General features: G+C 34.1%; 1 protein-coding gene across 1 annotated transcript in view; it reads left to right on the plus strand.

The window, feature by feature from the left end:
- The window catches only part of Vps8 (vacuolar protein sorting 8), a 286,412-nt gene that overhangs the window by 38,306 nt on the left and 220,926 nt on the right, over positions 1–27,180 (plus strand). Inside the window, exons 5-9 of the mRNA XM_090380461.1 lie at positions 3,523–3,577; positions 5,549–5,673; positions 15,323–15,409; positions 15,619–15,686; positions 25,540–25,548. Coding sequence (XP_090236587.1) covers positions 3,523–3,577; positions 5,549–5,673; positions 15,323–15,409; positions 15,619–15,686; positions 25,540–25,548 — 344 coding nt within the window. The remainder of the gene's footprint in view (positions 1–3,522; positions 3,578–5,548; positions 5,674–15,322; positions 15,410–15,618; positions 15,687–25,539; positions 25,549–27,180) is intronic.

Consider the following 27,180-nt stretch of genomic DNA (forward strand, 5'->3'; position numbering starts at 1 on the left):
TTACATTACACGAATTCGATCATACACGATTTATAAATAGGGGAATGTTATCTTATATAGCACGAACCGAATTCGCTTATGCACGATTCGCCTTTGTATTTACAAGAAATGGCAGTCAAATGCGAAATCACCCCAACCGAACGCAACACGATAGGAATGAAGAAGATTCTGAAAATGTATTTATGTTTTATATCAGTGAAGGGGAAACACATTTCACCATAATAACGTAAAAACCAACACAATTCCAGCTATCGGTATAATCGCAAATGCAATTAGATGGAGTTTACTACCAGTTTATAACAGATTCCACTAGCAGAAACGCAACTGGAAATTGTTTTTATTGTTTTATGGTAGTAACCCCCAGAAATGTGCTTTAGTAAAATGTGAGGCGCGCAGCTTTGTTTATGTGTATTAAGGGTGCCTCCTCGTTTTGTAATTGTGCTTTATTCCCTAAAAATGAGTAAAATGCTTAAAAGGTGTGAAAAGGAAGCGTCCTGGTGAAGACACTACAGATTCAGAGAGAAAAAGAAAAGCAATATCGATAAACAGAGGTGGACTGGATCAAAAATTCTTACCCGGGAAAATTTATAGTGGCCTCATACTACAGTTTATGGCCAAAATCACACCGGGATTTCCCGGGTAAGGCTTATGGCCAGTCTGCCTCTGTCGATAGAGAAAAAAAATATTAAATTGTGAAACGCTTTGAGCGAAATGAAAGACCATGTGATATTGCACATGCTACAGACCTAAATGAGGCAACGCCGAGAATTACAAAGAATGCGGAGAAAATAAAAACAACTTTCATAGCGGGAACAACTCAAAGTGTAATTAAAATCTATTAGATTAAGACAAAGAATTGGAAGAGATGGAACGGCTGTCATCTGTTTGGATAGAAAATCAAACAAAAAACAAGTTTGCTTACGATAGAAGCAAAAGCAATAGCAATATTTTATTACGTAATAAAATACGTAAGCATTTTATTACGACTTACGTATTATAATTTATACTTACGTATTATAAAATACGTAAGTATTTTATTACGACTATTTTATTTAATATAATAAATTTTTTACGAATAAAATACGTATTTGATTCGTAAAAAATACTTTTTTCTAATATAATAAAAATAAAAAAAATATATTATTTTTTATAACGATTAAAATTACCCCATTATTTATTGTATTTGGTAATGTTTTGGTTCCAAATGTGTGTTCAATCTTGGGTGGTCGGCACCTAACCCCACTTTTCCCATAGGGACTGTTGTTTATATTGCACGATTTTGCATTGCACGAGAGTTTCTAGGAACACAACTATCGTGCTATACGAGGACAGACTGTAGTAAGAAATAATGCTGCAAATTATTTTTACAATATCTCTGTGTGGCTACCACCAGTTGTTAGTATTAGTAGTGGCAAATGATGAAATAAAGTAAGCTTATACAGCATCAACCAAAAAAAAAAATACTTCCCACATCATCTATCCAACGAGTCTAATGATTTGTCTAGTTCCTCCTTAAATTTATTCAAAGTACCCACTTCCACAGCACTAGATGGAACTTTGTTCTGACAGTCAGCTACATACGGACTGGAACCAAATTTCCACACTTCTCTCCTGCAACCTTCAACTCGAATTTATGTTCCTTGTGTGTTTTGTCTGAGCAAGAGGAAGGATGTCATCAGCATTTAGCTTCATCATTCCATTTGGAGCCTTAAACGTCCTACAATATAATATGAACCTCAACCCCTGTAATTTGGATTTATGATTCCTATAAAGAATTCCAGAACTAGGGGTCATAAATTCGAATTACAAGGGTTGAGGTTTAGATAAGATTGTAAGAAGTTTTCTTTTAGCCAGCGAGTTGTTGATTGCTGGAACAAGTTGCCCTTGCAGGTAGTTGAGACTGACAGTTTGAATAAATTCAGAGGTCAACTGGATAGTTACCTGTGTGAGGAGGGAAGCACATAATTTGTATTTTCTTATCCACTGATTTTTTTTTTTTTTTTTTTTTTGCCAGTGCAGCAAAAGCTTGTGGCTTCCTTGCACTATATGGCAAATACTATTACAATTACTATTAAATACCTCAATCAGATCTCATAGATGCTTAGTTTCAGGATGCTGCAATTTGCTGAACTGAAGTCTTGGAGAAGGGCAACTAATTTTGTTGCATCTCATTTTAGGAAGGATCTACATCAAAATTACTTAAGAGGGAATGAGAAATTCTTGTTACCAAACTGAACAGTGGACCTTCTGAATGTTATTTTATATGGTTTCAGGAGGGTTAAAAAATGGGTATGAATAAATCAAGAAACCAAGAACTGTTATACTGTTTTGATGAAAAAAAAAAAGAAAGAAATTCCCTGGTCACTGCTGTTTGTAGATGACTTGATGACCTGTACATTATGGCATAAACAGTGAATGAACTATAAAAGAGATTTGTGATGTGGCAGAAAAGTTTAGAAAGAGGAGGCTTAAATATTAATGTTGGAAAAATAATTATTATAATAAGCAGAATTGTACAATTGAAAGATGTGGAAGAGAAATAAAGGTAATGGTATAGTAAGAAACTGTAAAGGGAAAATTTGAAAGATAAGGACAAACTGACTGGAATCAGTAGAAAGAAATGACAGCAATAATTAGCTGAAATGTTCTATGAGCAGAGGTTAGAGTGCTGAATACTGCTCATAGAACATTTCGGAAGAGAACAGTTAGGCAGAAATGAATCTGATACTAGTTTTTATAGTATCACATAGGAATTAGCAGGTAACTTAGAATGAACATAATGGACACTGTATTGCATACATATAATATTTAATGCATGTAGGTCAAAAATAAAATACATTCTTATTGTCAGAATGACATTATCATTCTGATGTTGAGAATTTTAATTCTTGAAATGTTTTTTTGTCTTGAAATGTCATTAAATTTTTTGTATTTACAATGGAATGTCTATTGTGTTAATTCTAAGTTAGAAATGAGGATTCTAGGGTTTATTGGAGTGAATGTCAGTGATATATCACATAAATTAAGACCTAAGAAAACAATGAATAAATGTTGATTATGGTGGTAGGGTTCATCTTGAGAAGGAGTCAATTATAAAAGCTGTGGGTATGAATATGATAAAGAAAAGACTAAGATAGGAAACAAACTTCATAAGAAACAAAAGTGATATGCAAATATTTGAATATGAGGTTAGAGTTAGAAGAGAATCCTGGGAGAGGAAAGTGAAAAGAAACCACGAGATTCTAGGATAGTGCAGGATTAAACTGTCAGAGAGAGAGAGAGAGAGAGAGAGAGAGAGAGAGAGAGAGAGAGAATAAATGAATGAATGAATGAATGAATGTCTTAGAGTTGGCATTTAAGTGATATAAAATGCTTGTTATCAGTAAAAAATTCCTCTTTATAATTGCAAATTTTATAACTGGTTCTCTGTCTAGAGATATTTGTTTTTTAAAATTGCAGAGGTAATTTTTGATTGTAATCTACACAGTGAGTTTGTAATGGTGAAATTTTTTTTTTTTTTAGGCTGTATCGTCTGTTATTGCCATTGGTACCTTCCATGGATTAGTACTCGTCTTCGGTAAGTAGCACTTTATAAATATATATTAATTTTTGTTCTCAGTAATTATTACTTTGTCATTAGAAAAGGTTTGATCTTATTGGATGCTTAACGTATTAGACTAATAAAATTTTGTTATGAATGCATTGGATTTATGAATTATTCTTAGGCTGTAATGGTAGTCACATGTATCTAACAAAAATTAATAGTAATGTTTATTATTGTAATGTAGTTGTCATTTGTTTATGATAGTGTGCATTCCTGGTATCAGTTAAATAGTAAAATGGATGTTACTATTCAACAACTGCAGCTAATGTGTAAAAGCAATGGTTGACATTAGTAATATTGTGTTGGATTAGGTTGGCAGTATTTTTGCTTGCCTACTTCTCTGCCATTAATTTGGAGATATATATTTTATTATTATTATTTTATTTTATTTCATTTTTTTGACCCTAAACATAGAAATGCCATGAAGCATAAAATGTTACTGTTCCCCAGGTATTACATCTGGGGAACAGTAACTCCAAAATAACTTATACACTTGGTGGAGTTGAACTAAAGCTGGTAGTGGAGGAAAGGGACTTGGTGGTTACGATATGGTCATACATAAAATTCTCTAAGCAGTGTAGACAGTTTCAAGTAAGGCCCATGGTGTCCTATTGATGATTTATCGAAAAATTTCTAGTAGAGATAAGGATGTCATAATCCCTTTATATAAGGCTATTGTTAGACCACACTTGGAATACTGTGTTCAAGTATGGAGACTGCACCTAAAGAAAGACATTGTGCTTCTTGAAAGGGTCCAAAGATGGGTAACTCTCTTGGTGAGATCAGCAAAAGGGAATCCACGTGAGGAAAGACTTCGAATATGTGGGTTGCAGAGCTTGGAAACTAGGCACCTTAGAGGAGACTTGATTGAGGTGTGTAAGGCTCTGAGAGGCACAAGTAAAATGAATGAGGATGAAATTTTCACGGTTATAAATGATTCTAGAACTAGGGGCCATAATTTTAAGTTATGGGGGAGATGTTTAGACTAGATTATAGGAAATTTTATTTTAGCCAGTGAGTTATAAATTACTGAAATAAGTTACCTACATGGGTGGCAGAGGCTGACAGTTTGGGGAAATTCAAAGGTCAGCTGGATAATTATCTATGGGAGGAGGGAAACTCATAGCTTGTCTTTTCTTTTTCTCTTATTAATTATTTATTTTTTTAAAATTTTCTTCTTATTATTATTTTTTTTTTATCTTTTATTTATTATTTATTTTTATTTTTTGGCTGGTGCAGCATAAGCCATAGGGTTCTTTGCACCCTGTGGCCATTGCTAGTACTAATACTCTAGTACAAAGTACTATGGATGTGTTGAGTGTTAAGAGAACAACAGAAACTTGTTGGCATTAGATTTAAATTTCCTTAGGGTTTCAATTTTCGGTAAATAGTGAGGAAGAATTTCCTAGAATACAAAATAGAAGAAATGAATGAAAAAAAAAATTAAAAGTTTGGAGTTAAATCGTATATAGATGCTTGCTAGTTAATGCATTCTGATTTATTTTATTGAAGATGCCATTTGAGAAATCCATTTCCTGTAGATATATCTGGAGGCAGTGTTCTAAATGGACCAGCACATCATTCTAATAGTTTCTTAAGACCTCCTCGTTTTGGTAGTTTAATGAAGTGACATGAAATTTAATGAACTAAAGAAACCTGTTAGAATTCTTCTTGCTGTTGCAATTAATTTAATAATTTAGGGATCAGTTGTTATTAGCCTTACTAATTCTTCTTGTTGGTTTATATAAAATATAAACACAAACATGCATGACAGGCTCACTGATGAAAGGGTTAGTCATTTATAAAGTATTGTTGTATTATATTCTTTTACTTTTGCAACTTATTTTAACATATTTTAGTATATAGTTTAATTAACTATTATTCCTATTCCTAATATATTTGTATCCCTAAATTATAATTTATTTGCTTTAAATTATCCTTAAGATCCTCAGCAAGTGTTGAAATGGTGTTTGGGTAATACAGGTTATGGAGAGGAATATGGTTCAGTGTCATCACTTGGTTTTAATGCAGATTCTAGTCGTCTTCTCTGTGGTTACAGTAAAGGACATGTAAGTATTGGTTATTTTACAAAATTTCTGATTTATTTATTTACAGACTTCTCATCCACAGGGCAATCACACCCTAGATAATGATGAGAACGTTAAGAATAACGGAGAATCAATAATAAACAGTATTAATCAATACAAAATGAAATGCAATAGGTGTTTAATAGTTAACTGCTAAATCAGTCATTAACCACCTGCCAATTACTACTTTCATATCTATGAAAATTTTCGCTACAGAATCATATCAAAATATATAATTTTTATCTTTGGAATATATGATAATTCTTTATACATCAGCCACACCAAAGATAAAATACAAAAACTCTAAACCACAATGCTGTAAGCAGACTCCAGCCATGTTAACTGCTGTCATTGAAGGAACCAAAGTATAAATATTTAAGGGCAAAGGCCTCTCATGCTACGAGGTAGAATGACTAACATGTAGGTTAGTGCAAAAGCATCATTTTAACGTAGCCATCTACCAAAGTAGTTAAATTAATTAATTAAATTGGCATCGTTTTGGTTATATCTCATATTGTGAACCTTCACAATGAGTTCCCATGGTATTGTGCTCCTCGAATAAATAATACTTCACCAGTGGAGAAGACTACTGTTATTTATTCTCAGTGGATACCACCACCCAGATGGCACCATTTCAAAGCTTGTTGGCTTCTCTTCGGTGGGTGGGCAGGCAGGTACCCTGGTGGTACCTACGAGGTACCTGGACAGGTACCTTGTAGCATGAGGCCTTTGCCCTTAAATATTTTATAGTCTATATCACTGCACACCATCAGGCATCTCTCATATTGTGAAGTTATACTTCTAGATCCGTGGATATAGCTTAGCTTAATTTTTCAGCACTCACCTCATAGTAATCTGCTTAGTTGGTTGAAAGTTTTGCTACGTGCATAGTGGTTAAGAGATTCTAATAACTTACGGGGATTATAAATTTAAAAACTAAGTTATGGGCTTTAAAAATTTTTCTAAGAAAGGAAAGTGCACCTTCCATTCTATGGTTTTCTAATTAAAATAAATTAAATTAAGTGAGATAAAAGGTAAAGCCGTGCATGAGCGACTTTCGAAATCGTCTTCAGTTAGTTATAGTGGGGAAGGGAGAGCGCGCAAGTGTGTTATATACAGGTTGGGTTCCCGAAATGCATTTCAGTGCACACGGAAACTTAATACATGCCAAATTCCAAATAGGGGAGAAGTTGGCGGGAATCTTTTTGTTTAATATGTTAAGTGATGTGTGGCGCTTAAACCACTGAATGACGAGGGCTTTGTTTTGAAGGATTTTATAACTGGAATTTAGTTTAACTATTGTGATCGCTAAATCGATGAGTGAGTTATGATTATAAGATTGAACATGTTGTGTTAGTTCTGTACTTGCTAAATTAGATTTGAAGCTATTAAAGTGGTAGTATGTACGCGTGTTAGAAATTTTTGATGTCCCTAATTTTGCTGTTGTACTGCCTATTTAACATGCTTGACAATCTGATTGGCATCTAATTAAATATATAATGTTATTATGATCTTGTGCCCCATACTCGTATGTTGTCTTGTATGAATTGAATTTAGAACTTAATTTGTTATAAGATGTAAATATTAATTTGATATCTGTATTTTTAAAAATCTGTTGAAGTCGTCTAGCCTATTGTTGATGGTATGGGAGGGCGATAAGGGGTTTGTGTATCTTATTCACGTGGTTATTAATTTTGCTTGGGTTATTAGTATTATTATGGACTTTGGTGATTGTTTCTTTTATTAGTTGTAATGGGTATTTCCTGTCGATGAATTGTTTGGTGAGGTATTGCAATTCTACGGATAGGTCTGTTTGTGTGTGACTATATTTGATAGCGTTGTATATCTGATTGTATAGAACTGCTTTTTTGATGTATAGAGGATGGTGTGAGTGGTAATGTAAGAATTTACCTGTATGTGTGTTCTTTCTGCATATTCTTTCTGCATGATAGGAAACTTCATTTCACAAAACTATTAGTCAAATACTTTTCTGACAAACTCCACATTACATTCTTAAAGAAATGTCTCACATATGACGTAATCCCCAAGTTCGCTTGTACCTGCACCAAAAGTACTGTTTTAAAAAAATACCCTTTTATTATACACCAAGCCTCTATTGCCATAATTAAAGCCGAATTACGGAAAAGATACAGAGAAAAATATCTCCTTTTAAACCAAATACATACCCTCAAATTCAAGCTTAAAAGAGAACTAACCCCCAGGACTTGGTACAATTACATACAACAGAACAACACATGAATTCAGGCAACTTTAAATCAGATTACACAAAAGCACACCAAGAAATGAGATACACTCACCAGAAGACACAAAAATCCCCAACAACTCGGTTGTTAACATCTCTACACAAACATTTTCCCCCAATGAACTCTCTAGTCTAGAATATGGATTCAATTTTGCCATTAACAGCAACCACTACCCAGTAAAAGACGCCATGATTGAAATACAAACTAAACTTGACAACCACCCAGATAAATATCGTATCATACATGAAACCAATGCTGTTTTTAACTCCCAATCAACTAGTAAACCTAATACTCACCAACAACAATTAACCCACATACGAGACTTCATGAAAATTCCGAACATTGTAATACAAAGGCAGAAAAAGGCGACACCATCGCAATCATGGACAAAAATACACATATAAAGAAAATGTTACATATCCTGTCAGATTCAACGCCATATAGAATTTGCAACACATTTAACATTAACAAACTTAAAAATAAACTTGATGGGATCCTAAGAAGACTCAGAGACAACAAACAAATTAATTTACACACCCTCCAGCAAATAGGCATACGCAGTATTATTCTCCCAAACATTTTTGGAATAGTCAAACTCCCCATAAACAAGATTATCCTTTAAGACCCATTGTTTCCTATAAACAGTCCGCCTATGCCAATCTATCCATATTCCTCGTCAAAATTATTTCACCTTTAATGAAATTTCCTGGGTTCAGAGTCTACAATACTAAAGGCCCACGAATGTATAACTTCCATGACCATATCTGAAAACGATATTCTCGCGTCCTTTGACGTTGTCTCCCTATTTATAAATGTACACATCGAAACCATGCTACTGGCTCTTAAAGAACTATTAATTAAAGATGACACTTTGACAAAACGTACTGACTTAAACATTAATGACATTTTAGAACTCATGTCACTGTTACTTGACGCCAAACAATTTAAATTTCAAAACAACATCTACGAACAAATTTTCGGCCTCCCCACAGGCCTCGGTATCTTTGCCCCTTTATCCGAAATCTACCTCGCTTCTATTGAAGAAAAAAAAGACTCCAACCCTTTCCCCCAGGGATTAAACTATATATGAAATACGCGGCCGACATCCTCTTAATAGGCAACAAAACCACTATTGATACTTTACTGAACACTTTACTTGTTCCATGTTTAATACAACACATGAGATTGGCGCCTCCGTAGCCTGGTGGGCAGGAGCAGCAGTGCGTTGCACAAGCTTCTTGATTAGACCGGGGTTCGAGCCCGTGATCACCAAATACGGAGGATGCGGAAAGGTCAGGGAATGACCACCATATACCCCGAGAGCAATATGGCCTTAGTTGCTAATGCTCCTAAAAACCAAATAACAACAACTACAACACATGAGAGACTCAAATTTACCCTCTAAATAGAAACCGATAATAAAATTAATTTTCTAAACCTCACTATATACAAAATAGGTACATCTTTAGGCACAAAAATATACAGAAAGAACACACATACAGGTAAATTCTTACATTACCACTCACACCATCCTCTATACATCAAAAAAGCAGTTCTATACAATCAGATATACAACGCTATCAAATATAGTCGCACACAAACAGACCTATCCATAGAATTGCAATACTTCACCAAAAAATTCATCGACAGGAAATACCCATTACAACTAATAAAAGAAACCATCACCAAGTCCATAATAATACTAATAATCCAAGCAAAATTAATAACCACGTGAATAAGATAAACAAACCCTTTATCGCCCTCCCATACCATCAACAATATGCTAGACGACTTCAACAGAGTTTTAAAAATACAGATATCAAATTAATATTTACATCTTATAACAAATTAAGTTCTAAATTCAATTCATACAAGACAACATACGAGTATGGGGCACAAGATCATAATAACATTATATATTTAATTAGATGCCAGTCAGATTGTCAAGCATGTTACATAGGCAGTACAACAGCAAAATTTGGGACATCAAAAATTTCTAACACGCGTGCATACTACCACTTTAATAGCTTCAAATCTAAGTTTGCAAGTACAGAACTAACACAACAAGTTCAATCTTATAATCATAACCCACTCATCGATTCAGTGATCACAATAGTTAAAATAAATTCCATTTATAAAATCCTTCAAATTGAAGCCCTCGTCATTGAGTGGTTTAAGCACCACACATCACTTAACATATTAAACAAAATGATTTCTGCCAACTTCTCCCCTATTTGGAATTTAGCATGTATTAAGTTTCCACGTGCACTGAAATGCATTTCGGGAACCCAACCTGTATATAACACACTCACGCGCTCTCCCCTCCCCACTATAGCTAACTGAAGATGATTTCGAAAGTCTGCTCGTGTGCGGCTATTAGCTTTTATCTCACTTCATTTAATTTATTTTAATTAGACAACCATAGAATGGAAGGTGCACTTTCCTTTCGTAGAAAAATTTTTAAAGCCCATAACTTAGTTTTTAAATTTATAATCCCTGTAAGTTATTAGAATCTCTTAACCACTATGCATGTGGCAAAACTTTCAACCAACTAAGCGGATTACTATGAGGTGAGTGCTGAAAAATTAAGCTAAGCTATATCCACGATCTAGTCATTACATCACAGCACATAAGGACCGCTTAAAATATCATCAGAAGTTATACTTCATAACTGGGTTATCACTATTGCAACACCAGGGTACCTGCCCACCCACCAAAGAGAAGCCAACAAGCTTTGAAGCAGTGCCGTCTGGGTGGTGGTATCCGCTGAGAATAAATAACAGTAGTCTTCTCCACTGGTGAAGTGCTATTTATTCGAGGTAGTACAATACCATGGCAACTTGTTGTGAAGGCATTCACAATATGAGATATAACCAAAACGATTCCAATTTAATTAATTAATTTAACTGCTTTGGCAGATGGCTACGTTAAAATGATGCTTTTGCACTAACCTACATGTTAGGAACCAAAGTATTAATCCCTTCAACAATAGCAGTTGTTAAGGGCTAGAGGCTGAAAAAGAACTTTAAAACTAATTCTTAATTAATTCTTTCAATTAATTAAGAATTGAAATATGAAAAAGAATTTTCAGATTATTTCAATTCCTGCATTAGAAGTCTCTGTGACATTATTGTTTGTGTTTTGAAAACATAGTCCAATATAGGAGTAAAAGATAAATGTAACTTTTGTAATGTGTTTAATTGGGGATTTTACTTCATACACTACTTGACTGTTCAATGCATTATTTGCAGGTCATTGTATGCTCATTGAGGCCACTCATTTTCTGATGAGAGACTACTAGTAATATTGAAACAGTTACCACAACAAGACTTATTACTTTAAACAAATGGCAGTTAGCCTTTCGATAATGCTGTTTCTTTAAAAGATATTAGCAGCATAGGTCGACTCATGGATAACAGTGTTCATCTGTAATGTGAGCTTGTAAATCTGTAAAATTATCCCTGACAACTTGGCTTTTAGTAATTTTTATTGGAGGAACCAACACATCTTCAAAGACAAACTGAATTTCAAATTTTGTAAGATTTACTAGACAAATGTAGTGGGTAATTGATGTATACATACAGTTCCCACTTTACGAGTTCCTGGGATTGCGTTCATTTTTTCAAGTATCAACAAAATATGAACACTAATTGCAATAAATAAATGCTAAACATTCAACGGCATTTCAAACCACTCAATTAGCTATACAATACAGTATTACCGTGTGTGCATTTGTTTGTTCAGGCAGAGATGGAGATCCAACTCTTAAAGAATTTTGGAAAGAATTCCATATTTTAGATGCAATCAAAATAAAAAAACGAGCGTGGAACAAAATTACAGAGTTTGTAATTTTGGAATAAACTCTGTCATCAGTTTATTGATAATTGAAGGATTTCAAGCACCAGCAGAGATCGTACAAAATGAAACAGAAGCTGAGAGTAAATGTTGCTAACCAATTGCAGTTGAGGTTTCAACAAATGACGTTACTGCTTCAATTACACAATGGAGAGCTCACAAACGAAGACCTCATTGAAATGGCAAAATGCAAAGAAGCTGAGAAAGAAGGTTTGGCAGCTGAAACTCCTATGCATTCATTTACTCTCAAGGTGTTTGGCGAAGCTTTTCAACACAGAAAAAGCAACTGAGATTTTTGAGTCACAAGATTCAAATTAAATTTCGAGAGCACTATAAAAGTTGCTACAGATTTAAAAAATGCTTATCCATGCTATCATGAAATTTATAAAGAAAAGAGAAGACTGTCTTGGAAACAAACAACTCTTGAAGATTTCCGAAGAAGACGACTCCCTGTGCTTTCAACAAACCAACAGCGAGTGCTGAGCCAACAATGAGTGTTGAAAAATCAACAAGTGACGAATCATCAACAAGTGTGCATTTAGTCGATGATGATGAAGAATAAACATTCTTAACATTTGTGTGACATAAATAATTTCTTTATTATTATAATTTGCTTGATTTTAAAGGCTGTTTTTATTTCTTTGGATAAATAGATCATTGTTCAAGAATAAACTTATTTTGTTGAACTTTATATAACATTACTATGGTCAAATTTCATTGTTCAGAACGTAACCCCAATTTTTAATATCTCATCTATGAGAAATAATTCCCACTTTATGAGCTATGGCTAGGAATGAATCAACTCGGGAACTATGTGTATATAAGGATTTAAACTCGCGTGTGAATTTGAACACTAGGATTAAAAATTTCAGAAATCACCCAAAGACTCAATACATATAAGTATTTTTACATACCTCATTTGAGTTTGGAAAAGTCTGAGAGTGTTTTAGTTCCACATGAACTTACAAATAGCAAGTGACTGGAATAAGTCTCCTTTTGTTCCTTTCTCAGGTACATCAAGTTCGCAAACATTTATGGAATAGGTTGTGGTTGGATATGAGAAGTGATGTGTTTAGATCATAAGACAACTCTCTTTAAATACCCTGCGGGATACTCTATACACATAACGTCATGTTTACCAGTTGAGATAAAAAGAGCATATTCATTTTGAACTGTTGCAGCAAATCTTCAGTCAGGACTGTAGTTAGGTGATCACAGATGGAAGAGTGATAAGTCCCTCCTGAGTTATTTTGGGTTTTTAAATTTGCACAATATGCGCCTTAGCCCAGGAGCATGCATGCACACACACACACTCTCTGCTCTCTCTCTCTCTCTCTCTCTCTCTCTCTCTCTCTCTCTCTCTCTCTCTCTCTCTCTCTCTCACGCACAGTAATTTATGCTTTTGCATGGTAATACTAAATTGCACATTTAAAAAAGACCAGGCAGTGAGAGAGAAGTTTAGCATTAGAAGAGGCATATGATGCAAGAAAGCAAGCTTATGCAGCATCAACCAAAAAGAAAAAAAAAAAAAACCACTCCCATTTCACCCCTCCATTCGTTCGAAATACCTGTCCAGCTGAGCCTTAAATTTATTTAGGTTATCAAATTCCACAACAAGGGATGAAAGTCTGTTCCACCAACCAACTACCTGCTGGCTAAAGGCAAATTTCCGCACATCTATCCTACCTCTGTCTTTCCTCAATTTGAATTTATGCCCTCTCAAGTGATTATTCTGAGCAAGAGGAAGAATCCCATCAGCATTGAGCATGCTCAAACCATTCAAGGCTTTATACACCTCTATTAGATCACCTTGCCAGTGCCTAGTCTCCAGACACTGTAATTTGCAAAACTTAAGCCTTTCTTCGTAAGAGCAACCCTTTATTCCATTCACTAATCTTGTTACCCTTCTCTGTACTCGTTCCAGCAGCTCTACATCCTTCTTGAAATGAGGCCTCCAGACCTGTATACAGTACTCAAGGTGTGGTCTGACCATTGCCTTATACAAGGGAATAATCACCTCCTTATCTCTGCTAGAAAAATTCCTGTATATCATTGACAAGACACCATGAGCTACTCTTGCAGCCTGTCTGCACTGCTCAGAAAGCTTCATATCTGCCTGCACAATTACTCCCAGGTCCTTCTCATTCTCTACCACTGTCAGTGTAGTACCACAGAGTTGACACGTTGCTTACTTTGATATGTTGATAAGTTCTTACTCATGTGCCTTACCTTTCCATCTTACTGTTATTTATTGAGATCTGTCTTCAGCTTTTCCTGGGCAAAAGTGTTGAGAGTTCTGAGTGGTAACTGCAATACCATAATGAAAAAAAAAAAAAAAAAAGGTTGAAATTGCTTTTTGCTTCACATCTTGTCAAATTTGATCATCAAAGTGTCTACAGTTTGGGACAAAAATGGAACTTAGTGACAGGGGATGACAGAGGATGGAGGCAAATATATTCTTGAGTAACATTATCCTCAAACCTTTGTTATTTCTAGTAAAAGTAGCTACAGTGAAAAAAAAAAAAATTAAATCAAATTAATTTTACCCAACTTATATTCATTTCTGTTGTTGAACAATACTAGTTTGATTTTCACCACAAAGTAACATTTTGCAGAATCTTTTTCTGTTAGTTGGTTTCAGGCCACAGCAGGAAACTTACTCCCAAGATGTTCTTCCAGTTGTTAAGCACTTGTCCTAAAAAACAAACATCCTTGTGCTATATTTAGTATGCAGTCTGGAAACTTAGAATATTCAGTGTGTAAAATTATGCTTTCCAATCTTCATTATCAGACTTCAGTGTTGTTTGAAAATGAACATCATGAAATGAAAAGTTATCAGTTATTTGTAAGGAAACTTCTTACTTAATCCTTGGTTTTTAAGAATTAACAATAATTTACTGCCCCTTATCTTCTTGAGAATTGCTTATTCAAGATGACAAGAGATATCTTGACCACTGAGCTATAGTTTGGAATTCTGTATGCATATTCTTATTATGGTATGGCAAGGATTTACCATCAGTGACAGGTACTTGTCATTTTTATATATATTGAAGAGATTGTCAGTGGGAATCTGCAATAAATGAAAGAGGCCATTATAGACTCATTTGGAATTTTATGTTTGTCATCTCACTTCATTTAGAAAAGACTGTTTTAATCCTGTCTGAGAAAGTTTTTCAAAGATTGCAAGCAGTATTGAATAAGTTTCTTTCAAATGGAGGATAGTAGGTTTTCTATATGAGAACTTAATTCTCTCTTCTTTTAAAATAAACTGATACTTAAAATGCACAATTTGCACATGATGAGAAAGACACATTTTGTGTGGGTTGCTTTGTACAGAATTTACTTTTACTTTCACTGAAATATGTATAAATTTTTACTTGCAGAAATTCTGGGATTGTTGTTTTTTTTTTTTTTTTTTTTCCTTAAAAAAAATTAATGGATTGTGCAGATCATTTTGTCAAACTGTGTCAGATATTTGCAATATTTATATATCTTGATGCATGATTTTGCAGATAATTATGTGGGATATTAATGCTGGAAAACTTCTTCGTACTATTTTCGATGCCCATCCACCACATACTGCAGTTCTACATATAAAGGTAATTTTATTGAGCCTACATTTATGATGATGCTACAGTTTTTATTTTCTTTAACTCTGTGAGTAAAGGGTTTATTATAAATAGAGCTGTGTAAATAATGCAAAAGTAATCTAATAGGAATCTATGGTATTTTTTTTCAAACGATCCCTATTAATATGTAATATAATAACCTTTTTTTTTTCTCCTTATATTAATTCATATTTTTTTAGTTTACAGATTACCCAACACTAGCCTTGTGTAGTGACAGTGGTGGATCTGTATTTGAATTGAATTTCAAGTAAGTTGGCAAAATTACATTTTAAATTTTAAAAAATTATAATAAAAATATCTCTTCTCCCCCCTGCTTGTTTTGTATGTAATATGAGTATAATTTTATTGCATATATTTGTGTTTTATTCAGCACCAAATGGAACACTATACTGAACGTTTCCCATCTGGTATTTATATAAAAAATACAAATGCCAGATGGGAAAGTGTTCAGTAAAGTAATCTCAGATATTTCTAACTTTTTTATACCATAAAAGAGGTGCCATTCAAGGTTTAGACCAAAATGAATATATGAATGGACAAGCTTAGTGGCATAGAACTAAAATAGATGAGGTGATTATAAATTATCAGAGGACATGTAATCCTACATTAAGTATAAATTAGGCAGTAACCAAGTTACTTATGGAGTTAACATTTTAAGACAGATTATGAGAAACCTTTGACAAAAAAAGTGTAAAGAAGAGTAGCAAAGAATTCTTTGCACTAGAAGACTAGAAGGGAAGTGTTAGACCACTTGATATAGTAGTAGTAGTAGTATTATTGGCATGTGATGCAAGAAAGCAAGTGTATGAGCTGTGTAAATTATGCAGCATCAGCCAAAAAAAAAAAAAAAAAAACACACCATTCCCTCCAAATGCCTGTCCAGTTCCTCCTTAAATTTATTTAACTTATCAACTTCCACAATGACAGATGGAAGTTTGTTCCAGCAATTAACCACTCGCTGGCTAAAGGCAAATTTCTGCACATCTATTCTACATCTGTCTTTTCTTAATTTGAATTTATGCCCCCTTAGGTTCGCAATCTGAACAAGTGGAAGGATCTCATCAGAATTCTCAACCCATTCAAGGCCTTATACACCTCAAATCAGATCACCGCACAGGTGCCTAGTCTCCAGCCACTGCAATTTGCAGAACTTAAGCCTCTCTTGGTAAGAGTATTCCTTCATTCTCCTCACCAATCTTGTTGCCCTTCTCTATACACGCTCAAGCAAATCTACATCCTTCCTAAAATGAGGCCTCCAGACCTGTATGCAGTACTCAAGGCGTGGCCTGACCATTGCCTTATACAGAGGGACAATCACCTCCTTTTCCCTGCTTGCAAAATTCCTATATATCATTGACAAAACCCCATGACCTGCCCTGGCAGCCTGTCTGCATTGCTCAGAAAACTTCACATCTGACTGCACAATTACTCCCAGGTCTTTTTCATTTTTTACCACCTTAAGTGTAGTACCACACAGTTGGTACGTTTCTCTATCATTCATGTACAGGTTGCTGATAAACTGAATAAATATTTTGAATCTACATTCATGTTCAATTGGTTTTTAGAAATGGAGATACCAGAAGTATCTCCGTTTCTAAAAGTTATTTTTTCAGTTATTATAAAATTATAAATGATTTTATGATAACTGAAAGGAAACAGGAAGAGAAATTGTTGCAGCTTAACAAGACACCTAATCCAATTATTTTAAAACAAGGAACAAAAGTAGTAATCAAACCTTTAGCTATAATAGCCCTTGAATTCAGAAGAAGTCCTTACAGATTGGAGATGTACAAATGTCTCTACCTATTTACAGAAGTAGTTTAAAGGGTGATGTAATGAGATCCCTGTAAGTTTGATTTCTGTGTCATGGAAAATTGTGTGTCCAGTGTTAAGGAAGTAATACAAGTTGATCAGGATAGAAATGGAATTATAAGGCAAACACAGCATGAATTTTTTAGGGGGATGTGGGTGGTGGAATCTTACCTGAGCAATTTGACTAGCCCTTCATGACAAATTCTGTAAGGACAAATGTTTTCGGTTTGTTGTTAACGTGTATTAAATTTATTTTATAAAAGTAAATATGTTGAAAGAAGGATATTTTGTATTTTTAATAATTAATTAAATCTGAATAACACTAATTAAACCATGTGCATTGTCGATATCAAGTTAATTTTATTGTATAAAAAGTATTACATTTAACTTAATGTAATACTTTTTACCTTAATGTAACTTAACTTAACTTAACTTAATGTAATACTTTTTACCCAATAAAATTCACTTGATAAAAATGTTTCATGTAGTTTAATTAGTGTTAGTCAGATTTACTTAAATTAAAAAAATTATTTTCATTTTTTATTAGATGGCCAAGTGTTAGTCAGTAGGGAGACTGGTTGGTTTCCTAAACCCAGCGGTAAAGTTTTTATGTGGATTTTTTAGCTTTTTATAGGGGAGAAAAAAAAGTGGTAACTGAATTCTTAAATGTAATCTGCAATTGATTTTATTATTATTATTTTTTTTTATTTAATTTGCTATGGCAGTCTAGTGCCACACTACACATTTCTAATATGTGTGGCACTTTGCAGGAAATGGTTGGCAACCACTATATGGAATACTGGTTTATACAATACCACAGTCACTGTCCCTTTAAGTTCTCCCATTCCAGATGCTTCAAAAGATTCACTGTTTGGATGCTTACCTAAATAGGATTGAAATTGATGCAAAAGGTATAGACACAGGATTATGGGGATAATGATGTAAACTGAATGATGTTTTTATATCCAGTGCATTATAAGGAGGACCATCTGAACTTTAAATCAAGTATTTGTTATTTTTAATTAAATGAATTGTTACTACAATGTAACCCTTAAGTTTGTATTCATATAATGCTTATGTAGTCGACACTTAATAATTAAACGCACCTCTGTAGGCAGGAGTGGCAGTGCATAGCACACGCTTCTTGATTAGACCGGAGTTCGAGCCTGTGGCCACCAAATATGGAGGATGTGGAAAGGTCAGGGAATGACCACCGCATATCCCCAGAGCAATATGGCCTTAGTTGCTAATGCTCCTAAAAACCAAATAACAAACAACATGATAATTAAACTATTAAGTATCAACCTTAATAGTTTTAATTATATATTAACTAAACTGAGTAAAAATTAATTACCTTAATTAGATTTATTGTTTCAACCTTTAGTGTATTTAGCCAATAACCTTTAATTTTATAAACATTTGACTGCTTGACTAGGTTCCCAAAATTTCAGTGCAGGATGACTGGCAGCTCGGAAATCTTACCCTTTTTTGAACTCTTGATTTCTTTCTTGAAGGGTACATTACCTGGGTGTATAACTACTATTGCATACAATAAAGCTCATTCATTCACTCACTGTTAAGACCTTATCATGAATGGTGCATGCAGGATTGGAAACTTCATTTTAGGAAAGTTATAGGTATAGTTGAGTGGTTTGGAGCAAGAGTACAGTAGTATACACTCTTGAATGGACTGTGGTTTAAGCCTGCATGTAATTGTTAAATACAGTTAATAATTGTATTCGTGACTTGTTGTAAACTCCACTGACCTGGTAGTTTTGCCAGAGTATAAATAAGAACTTTCATCAGAGAAAAGCAACAAGTTTAGTTGGGTCACCAAATGGTATTCTCAGATGAATGGTGGTACATCTGAGAGTACCATTTGGTGTATTCTCAGATGAAAGGTTGTGTTTGGGGGAAATCTTAATGCATCCCTGTAACTTAAGGCTACCACTCCATATATGTCAGTGAAATACTGTTAATCGGTAACTAACCTATATGGAGTGGTAGCTGTAAGCTTTTTTTTTCGTCTTTGTTTTGTATTAATAATTATTTATTAGTATTCCATGATATGCAGTTATCTTTATATAATTGGATTGCAGAATAGTTTGACTGTTATAGTATATTTTGAAGTGTTATTGGTGAGGAAGGAAGAGATCAGAGGTGCTACTTAAATCTTAGTAGGTCATTGAACAGAGTTAAGTCATTGATAGTATAAAACACACCAACATCTCCATCAGTTAGCTCAGTGCAATTAGAAAATGGAAACCATTGGGATTATAAACAGTAAGTCACTATGGATAATGATATCTTTGGGGAAGTTAGTTTGAAAAAATTTAGTTTTGGGAAGTAAATCAAAGCAGTCTGAATGATTGTTTGATTTAAGAGAGAAAGAAAGGCAGCAAGTGAATAAGTGAATTAAAAGACTGTGGGTAATAAAATTAAATCAAAGAACAAATTCTAGGTATAGCACCACACAAATTCCTGTGAGGAGGTGCTATATCAGAGCAAAAGTGTACATATTACTACAGTTCTTTTCTTTAAAAAGGAAAGAATTGGGAATTGTGAAGAAAGTATAGGAACCCCCTGACTTGTAATATTCGACTTACGGAAATTCTACTTTACGTAAGTTTTTGCTGGCCGGTGCAAACTTAAAAAAATCGTGGAAACATATTTTGCATCCCGTGAAAATATCGTAATGTGAACCCAATAACACATTGTTTTTTTGGTAATTCATTCCAAGACCTCGGAAGTAGAAATTTTCACTATATAACTAAGCTATTCATCTCTGTAAAAGGTCATTTTTTATAATAGAAATTGCACTACACTTTCATCATCTTGATATGTTCTGTTATAAGAATCAATTTTGAACGCCTTTGTGATATTTTTCTAAAACACATTTCTGGAGGTCACTACCATAAAACAATAAAAACAATTTGCACTTTCTGGTTTATTGGGCTTTTCTATTAGCACAATCTATTATAAACGGGTAGTAAACTCAATCTTATTGCATTTGCGATAATACTGATAACTGGAATTCTGTGGGTTTTTATGTTATTATGGTGAAATTATGTTCCCCTTCACTGAAATCTTCAATCATAAAAAAACAAATTTTCAGAAACTTCTCTTCATTCCTATTTACATATTACAATGATGAAAGGAATGGGACCAATGGAAAGTGCAAGTGCTGGTAGTGCCAGGAAACGAAACAACATTGATTTAGAAAATGAAGATGATTAATTAAGAAGTATGAAGCAGGACAAAGTTTGTCATCTTTTGCAAGGGAATTAGGTTTCTCTGCTTCAAGAGTGATTGCTATTTTAAAAATAATATTCACTGTTACTATTATAAAATAATAACAGTGAATCACATAGTATAAAAAACAGCATTCAGGTGCTATATCAAAGATGGAACAGCTGTTAATAATATGGATGGAAAATCAGATTCAGAAGTGAGTGCTCCTGAGTCCAATGACCATTCAAGCAAAAGCAACAAGTATATATAAAGATATTAAGGATAAGTACGGTGGACCCCAACCTAAGTTCGCGGCAAGCAATGGGTTTAATAAGTTCAAGCATCGCGCTGGTTTCCACACCATTTAAAGTATGTGGTGAAGTCACCAGTGCCGATGCCGCAGAGAAATTTTGTGATGTGTTGGAAAAAATTATTGATGAAGGCGGCTGGCTATTCAATGCAGAAAATTTTTAACATTGACGAGACTGCTCTGTATTGATAAAAAAAAATGCCGGATCGAACTTACATGGCCAAAGAGGAAAATACAATGCCAGGTTTCAAGGCATCAAAAGATAGGGCCACACTCTTGCTGAGGCTAATGCAGTGGGAGATTACTGATTAAAACCACTGCTTGTGTACCATTCGGGAAATCCTTGTGCATTTAAGGGCATCAATAAAGCCACCCTACCTGTGCATTTCCGATCGAACTAGAGAGCATGGATAACAATATATCTCTTTGAGGATTGGTTTAAATGCTTTTCATTCCCGAGGTTGAAAAATATTGTAAAGACAATGACGTTCCTTTCAAGATTTTGCTTCTATTAGATAATGCTCCTGGACATCTAACGCATCTAGATGATTTCAATTCAAACGTGATAGTCATATTTCTACTCCCAAACATGACTTCACTCATTCAACCTATGGATTAGGGTGTTATTTCAAATTTAAAAGCATACTATTTACGCACAATTGCTCGAGCATTGTCTGCAGTAGACGGTGAGAAAAATTTACATTAATTGACTTTTGGAAATCTTACAATTTTTACCACGCCATATTAAACATTAATAAGGCCTTGGTGGAAATTACTAAAAGTTGTTTAAATGGGGCATGGAAGAAAATATGCCCATGGAACGTAAAAGGCTTCGAAGGATTTGAAAAAGACTAATCATATGAAGAGGTTACAGATAAGATTGTAAAGGTTACAGAGCTACTTCAGTTGGAGGTTGCCAAAGATGTGGAGGTGTTAATAGAGGAAGAAGAGAAGGAATTATCTAATGAAGAACTTATTGACTTGCAGGCAACAATAGTGAAAGAAGAAAATGCTGATGAAACTCAAGATGAACCAAAAGAGGAGCCGAGACGCTTCATCACCAGAGAGATTGCCATGGCATTTCGTGAAATTGCATTGGCAATGGTGAGGTTTGAAAAGATGAATCTTGACAGCGAACGATTCTTAAAAGTTGAGGGGTGAGTGATATGCTTGCTTGCTACAAAGAAATTTACGATGAAAAGAAAAAAGCCACTGTCCAGTCATCCATTCCATTAATATGTTCTTTCATAAGGTTGAGCGGCCGACCCCTTCTAAATCTCCACAGCCCTCAACCTCCTCAGTGTGCGTACTTATCAGCTGAAGATGTCGATTCTGGCAACGATGCTCGAGAGATTAAACTGATGTCTGACTCCTCTCTTTTTTTGCAATTTTATAATTTTTAAATTTTTTAAATTGCATGCTTTTGTAATTCTTCCTGCGCATGAGATAAAATATTGAATAAATACAATAAATAATTCTATTTACATGTTCGTTGAACATTTCTTTTTTGATTCAATCAATTCAGTGAGCACAGTTGCGAGTGCTGCACAAGCATGGGGGAAATTCCGACTAACGTAAAATCCGACTTACGCAGCATTCCGTAGAACGCAGCTCTTACGTAAGTCGGGGATTTCCTGTTTTGGGAACTGATAGTTCCATTTATAAGAAATTGTAGATGGAAAGGACCATTGACACTGGAATTGCATTCTAATATACTATTAAAATGACTAGAAGTATATGTAATGCTTGAATTTGACTGCAAATGAGCATTGCTTGGATATTTGTGATTGTTTGAGAGACTGGGAGAGTAGTTATGAAATAGTAAAATGACACTATAACATTCACCCTTCCACCCAAGACACCATTTGGATCTCAAATGGTGTCTTGGGTGGAGGAGTTGATGTATTTTAATCTTTTTATGATCATTAAGGTGGTTGTAGGTAATTTTTGCTGAAATTGGGGTTGCCAGAAGCAGAACGTTGAGAAACATTACAGGTCGACCGTCACTAATCCGGCAGCATTGGGATTAGTGATTGGAACCTGTGGGGTGCCGGATTAGTGAGTTTGTCGGATCACTGGTGGTTAGATTAGCACATACAGTTTACCTAACAGCTAACCACCTCATCCTACCTTTAACACGTAGACTGCCAAGCTAGTTTAAGAAAAAAATTCCCCAGGGGCAAAAAAAAATATTTAGTAAATAATTTGGATAATCCTCCAGTATAGCGTCATGGTCACCGTCGGCTCCAACCTGTCGTCAATCGTATTCTGATGGAACAGTTCCGACTTTTCACCGAACCTGTAGTTCTCACGGAGCATGTGCATTGCTTGCTGAATTAAAAATAATGAAAAATAAGATCTTTTAATTTTTTCATATACTTGTAATCTGTTTTCAGAAAGAATTTGATAATTTTCTACATTTTCACTAATTTTTGTATACGTTTAATGCGTTTAACGCATTACGGCCAGATCGCAAGTTACTATCAGCTCCAACTTGACTGAGCATGTGTGACACTCACTATATCTGCCGATCTACATGCTGGGAATTGTCACATAGCATGCACGACACTCACTATATCTGCCGGTCTAATATTGGCAATGTACTATGTACTTGCAGTAATATTTTTTTCTCACTTATCTGTATTCTGGGAAAATAGCTATTTCAATGCGTTTTCAGAAAGAATAAAAAGCAATTTTCAGGAAGTGGCTGTTGCATCTTATTGTTTTTATAATTACTTACTTTTATTATTTTACAATCAAATTGTTATATAGTCAGGAAGTTTGTTTTTATTCTTTCTGAAAACGCATTGGAATAGCTATTTTCCCAGAATACAGATAAGAGAGAAAAAAATATTACTGCAAGTACATAGTACATTGTCAACATTAGACTGCAGATATAGTGAGCGTCGCGCATGCTCAGTCAAGTCCGAGCTGATAGTAACTTGTGATCTGGCCCATGATGCGTTAAACATATTAAAATATATAAAAATTACTGAAAATGTAGAAAATTACCAGATTCTTTCTGTAAAGAAATTAAAAGTATATAAAAAAATTACTGAAAGATCTTATTTTTCGTTATTTTTAATTCAGCGAGCACCGTGCATGCTCTGTAAGAATTCCAGGTTGGAGCTGATGGTGACTTGCTAGGTAACCGTGACCATGATGCTATATTGGAGGATTACCATAATTTGATTAGTAATTCTAAAATAAATATTGTAATATCAGTGTTGTCGTTTTTTTGCTTAAAATATCAAAAAAAGAGGTGGTTTTTTTTTTTTTTTTTTTATATGTCGCATATGTGGCTGAGTAGGTTACTTTATTTCTTGAGAAGCCGGGTCAGCCACATACATGTGATGCTATTACGACATACATATTGAAGGTTGTTTGTGATTAGTTTATTGCACTTGCGGCGAGTGCTGTAATAAAACTAATTGCGATAAAACAAACTCTTAAACGTCACAATAAGTTTTTCAGTATTGTTAGAGATTTTGTGAAAACAAGTTCGTTAGTGCACTGTATTATCGATCATATTGTGTTGTGTTTTTTGTAAGTTTGTACAAGTGTGTTGTAAAAAAAAAAAAAAAAAATCTAAAAAGGAATGGCTAAAAGAAAATTACTAAAATAACAGGAATTGAGAGAAATTGCTGGTATTTACAATTAAGCAGAGTTAAACTTCTCACAGACACACCGCTGTCAAGTTTTTTCAGAAGTTCAACTTTATCTGTTATGGACAATGTACGGTGTTTGCGCTTTACACTATGAGAGGCACTTCCTTTATGCATTGGAACCATGGCTGCAGCTAAATGTGAGCAGGTTATAATAATAAATATAGAAAAACAAGTAGGAATGGCTTGCCAGTGTTTATAAGTTCATGCCAACAGCTGATGCTGCAACTAGCTCCACCAAAACAGTAGCAGTAGGTCAGTGCACCGACCTGAGAAATTTTTGAAATTATGTTCGCAGAAATTGTCTGAATTAGCTGTGAAACCGGATTATTGGTGGCCAGATGGTCGACCTGTGGTCTGTAATTTATTTAAGAGAGTGTTTTTCTGCATATCATCACTTAGACTGCCTCTTAGTGTGATCTGGCAGAGCAGTGAAGTTGTTTTTGTCAGCTTAGCAGAGACTTTTTTGAAGCACTGTCAGTTTGGTTTGTGGAACTGTTTTAACCACTCATATGCCTATTGTAATATAAATATGATTCTCTAAACCTGAGGGCCGACCGGGCTAGCCGAGTGGGTAAAGTACCTGCCCGGCAACCCAAAGGTCGCGGGTTCGATTCCCGCCTCGGGCTTGGATCAAAGTACTGCAAAAACCTTGGGAGGTGCAATATGGCCACAGAAGCCGATGCGCCAACAACTACCAAATCAAAAATCAATCAATCACTAAACCTGACAAACAGAATGCTTGATAGAAAATAATCAGATTTTATATTTAGTCTTTTTATCTTGTTTTTAAAGATTAATCTAATCTTCTGTCATGTTTCCATAAATAAATAGGTTGACACTTGTTTTTTTTTTTTTTTTTTTTTTGTGTGTATGAATCTATTTAAAAAATATATATATATTTTTTTACTAAACCTTAACTAATTATTTTGTATCAGTTTCATTTCAAGACCTTGTGAAAAATTATTTTTGGGTGTTTTAAAATATTGAAGGCATGAATTAAAAAAAAAAAATTATGTTTGTGTTTAAGAAGAAATGTTTTTAATTTATAATGGACGATCCAGTGGGTCCTGTTGACACAGAAATGTTAAGTTCCTTTACGTTCAAAGTTAACTTGAAGATTTAATGAATCATGGTTCCAAAAAAGATAAAATTCAAAAAATATTTTGTTTGTGCCAGTTCCCTGTATTTAACTTTTACTTATATTTGACTCAAACATAACAACATAACTCCTTTCCATTTAAATATCACCTATTTCTGAAAGTTTACCTTCTTTTAACAAGCAGTACATAACAGATTTACTTGAATAATATTCTCATTCTTGTATGCTAATCATACAATCTTTAAATGCCTGCTTCATCTAACAGATTCTGTTTTGCTAGAAAACTTTATTTTAATTGAATCAAACTTTGAAATTTTGTTTGCTTTGTTGAAAAACATTTAACAAATGAATTTAGGTGCTATTAAATTTGCTTTTTGGTTACAGATTTCATCTGAATTGTTAATGCCCATAACAATTTTCCATATTTGGTTTAAATTTGATAATGAACATTGCAAACTATAATATAACTTAGCTTTTCTTTTCATTTAGAACCTATTCTTTTGGTGCTAAACCAGAATGAAGACACTAATCAGACTACTCGTTTTACCTTTGACAACTTTAACTGTTTCATGACTTCTAAATCAATAATGTGCCTTTCAGACTTAATCCAGTTATAACCAACTACTCTCCTATATATTTGTTAATTCTTCTCTCTCTTTTTTCTTTCGACTGTTGTGCCATCTGACAGTGTCATAGTATGCCTTCACTTCTATTAGGCTTATGTGCGGGAGAAAGGCAACAATGTATTTTTCAGTAATGAGATGGTGGAAGTTTGCTTTATGAAATCAAACAGGCAACATATTTATAATTAGCAATAAACAAGTATAATAATTATTACAACATATTCATGTTCAGTTGCCAAAGTGAGTAGAATTTATATGCTCTAACATGAATTCATGTATTGTGACAACAAGCATCAAAGCAAGTGGTATTTAAAAAAGAGTAGTTTGGCTAACAGAAAAAATCTTAGAGATTAAAACATTCTACTTAAAAATAAAGAATTGAGGGACCTTACTTTAAACTAATTTTTGACTGCACATATATGATGGAACTTACCTTAAGGATTGAAATGTAATGCGTGAACTGTTACTGTTTGTGTGCAGGTTGTTCATTCCGGGCATGACTTATCATTAGGCTAACATCATTAAGCTAACTAACATGTAAGTACATGGCCTGACATTAGCAATTGGAGTATTTTGCACATGCACTCCTTTCCAATTTGTATTGCAAGATTATTTTTAAGTGAATATTTTCTACCTTTAAACTAATAAATGAATGGTTTTCTTTGTCTTCCATGTTTTTCAAACAACTCTATTTATAAAATAATCAATTTAGTGTAATGCACTGGTTCTCAAACTTTATTGACACAAGGACCACCTCTTAGCCTGCAAAACTTTTTTTGAACCCCCTTTTAGCTTGAAAATGTCATTGCAGTTTATATTAATAACAAATTAAAAAAGAGTAGTTTGCAGACATTATTCATGGACTATTTGAACCATCTCTGTGAACTCCCAGCAGTTTTTGGACTGCACTTTGAGAAACACTGGTCTAAAGCATTGCCATTTCACGTTCATTGTTAATTTTCTTAGGTTTATCACCTAATGTGATATTAATTTACCTG

This window comes from Mastigoproctus giganteus, chromosome 8 (assembly GCF_048544385.1).
Source record: "Mastigoproctus giganteus isolate SK-2022 chromosome 8, ASM4854438v1, whole genome shotgun sequence".
In the NCBI taxonomy this organism is placed as follows: Eukaryota; Metazoa; Arthropoda; class Arachnida; order Uropygi; family Thelyphonidae; genus Mastigoproctus; species Mastigoproctus giganteus.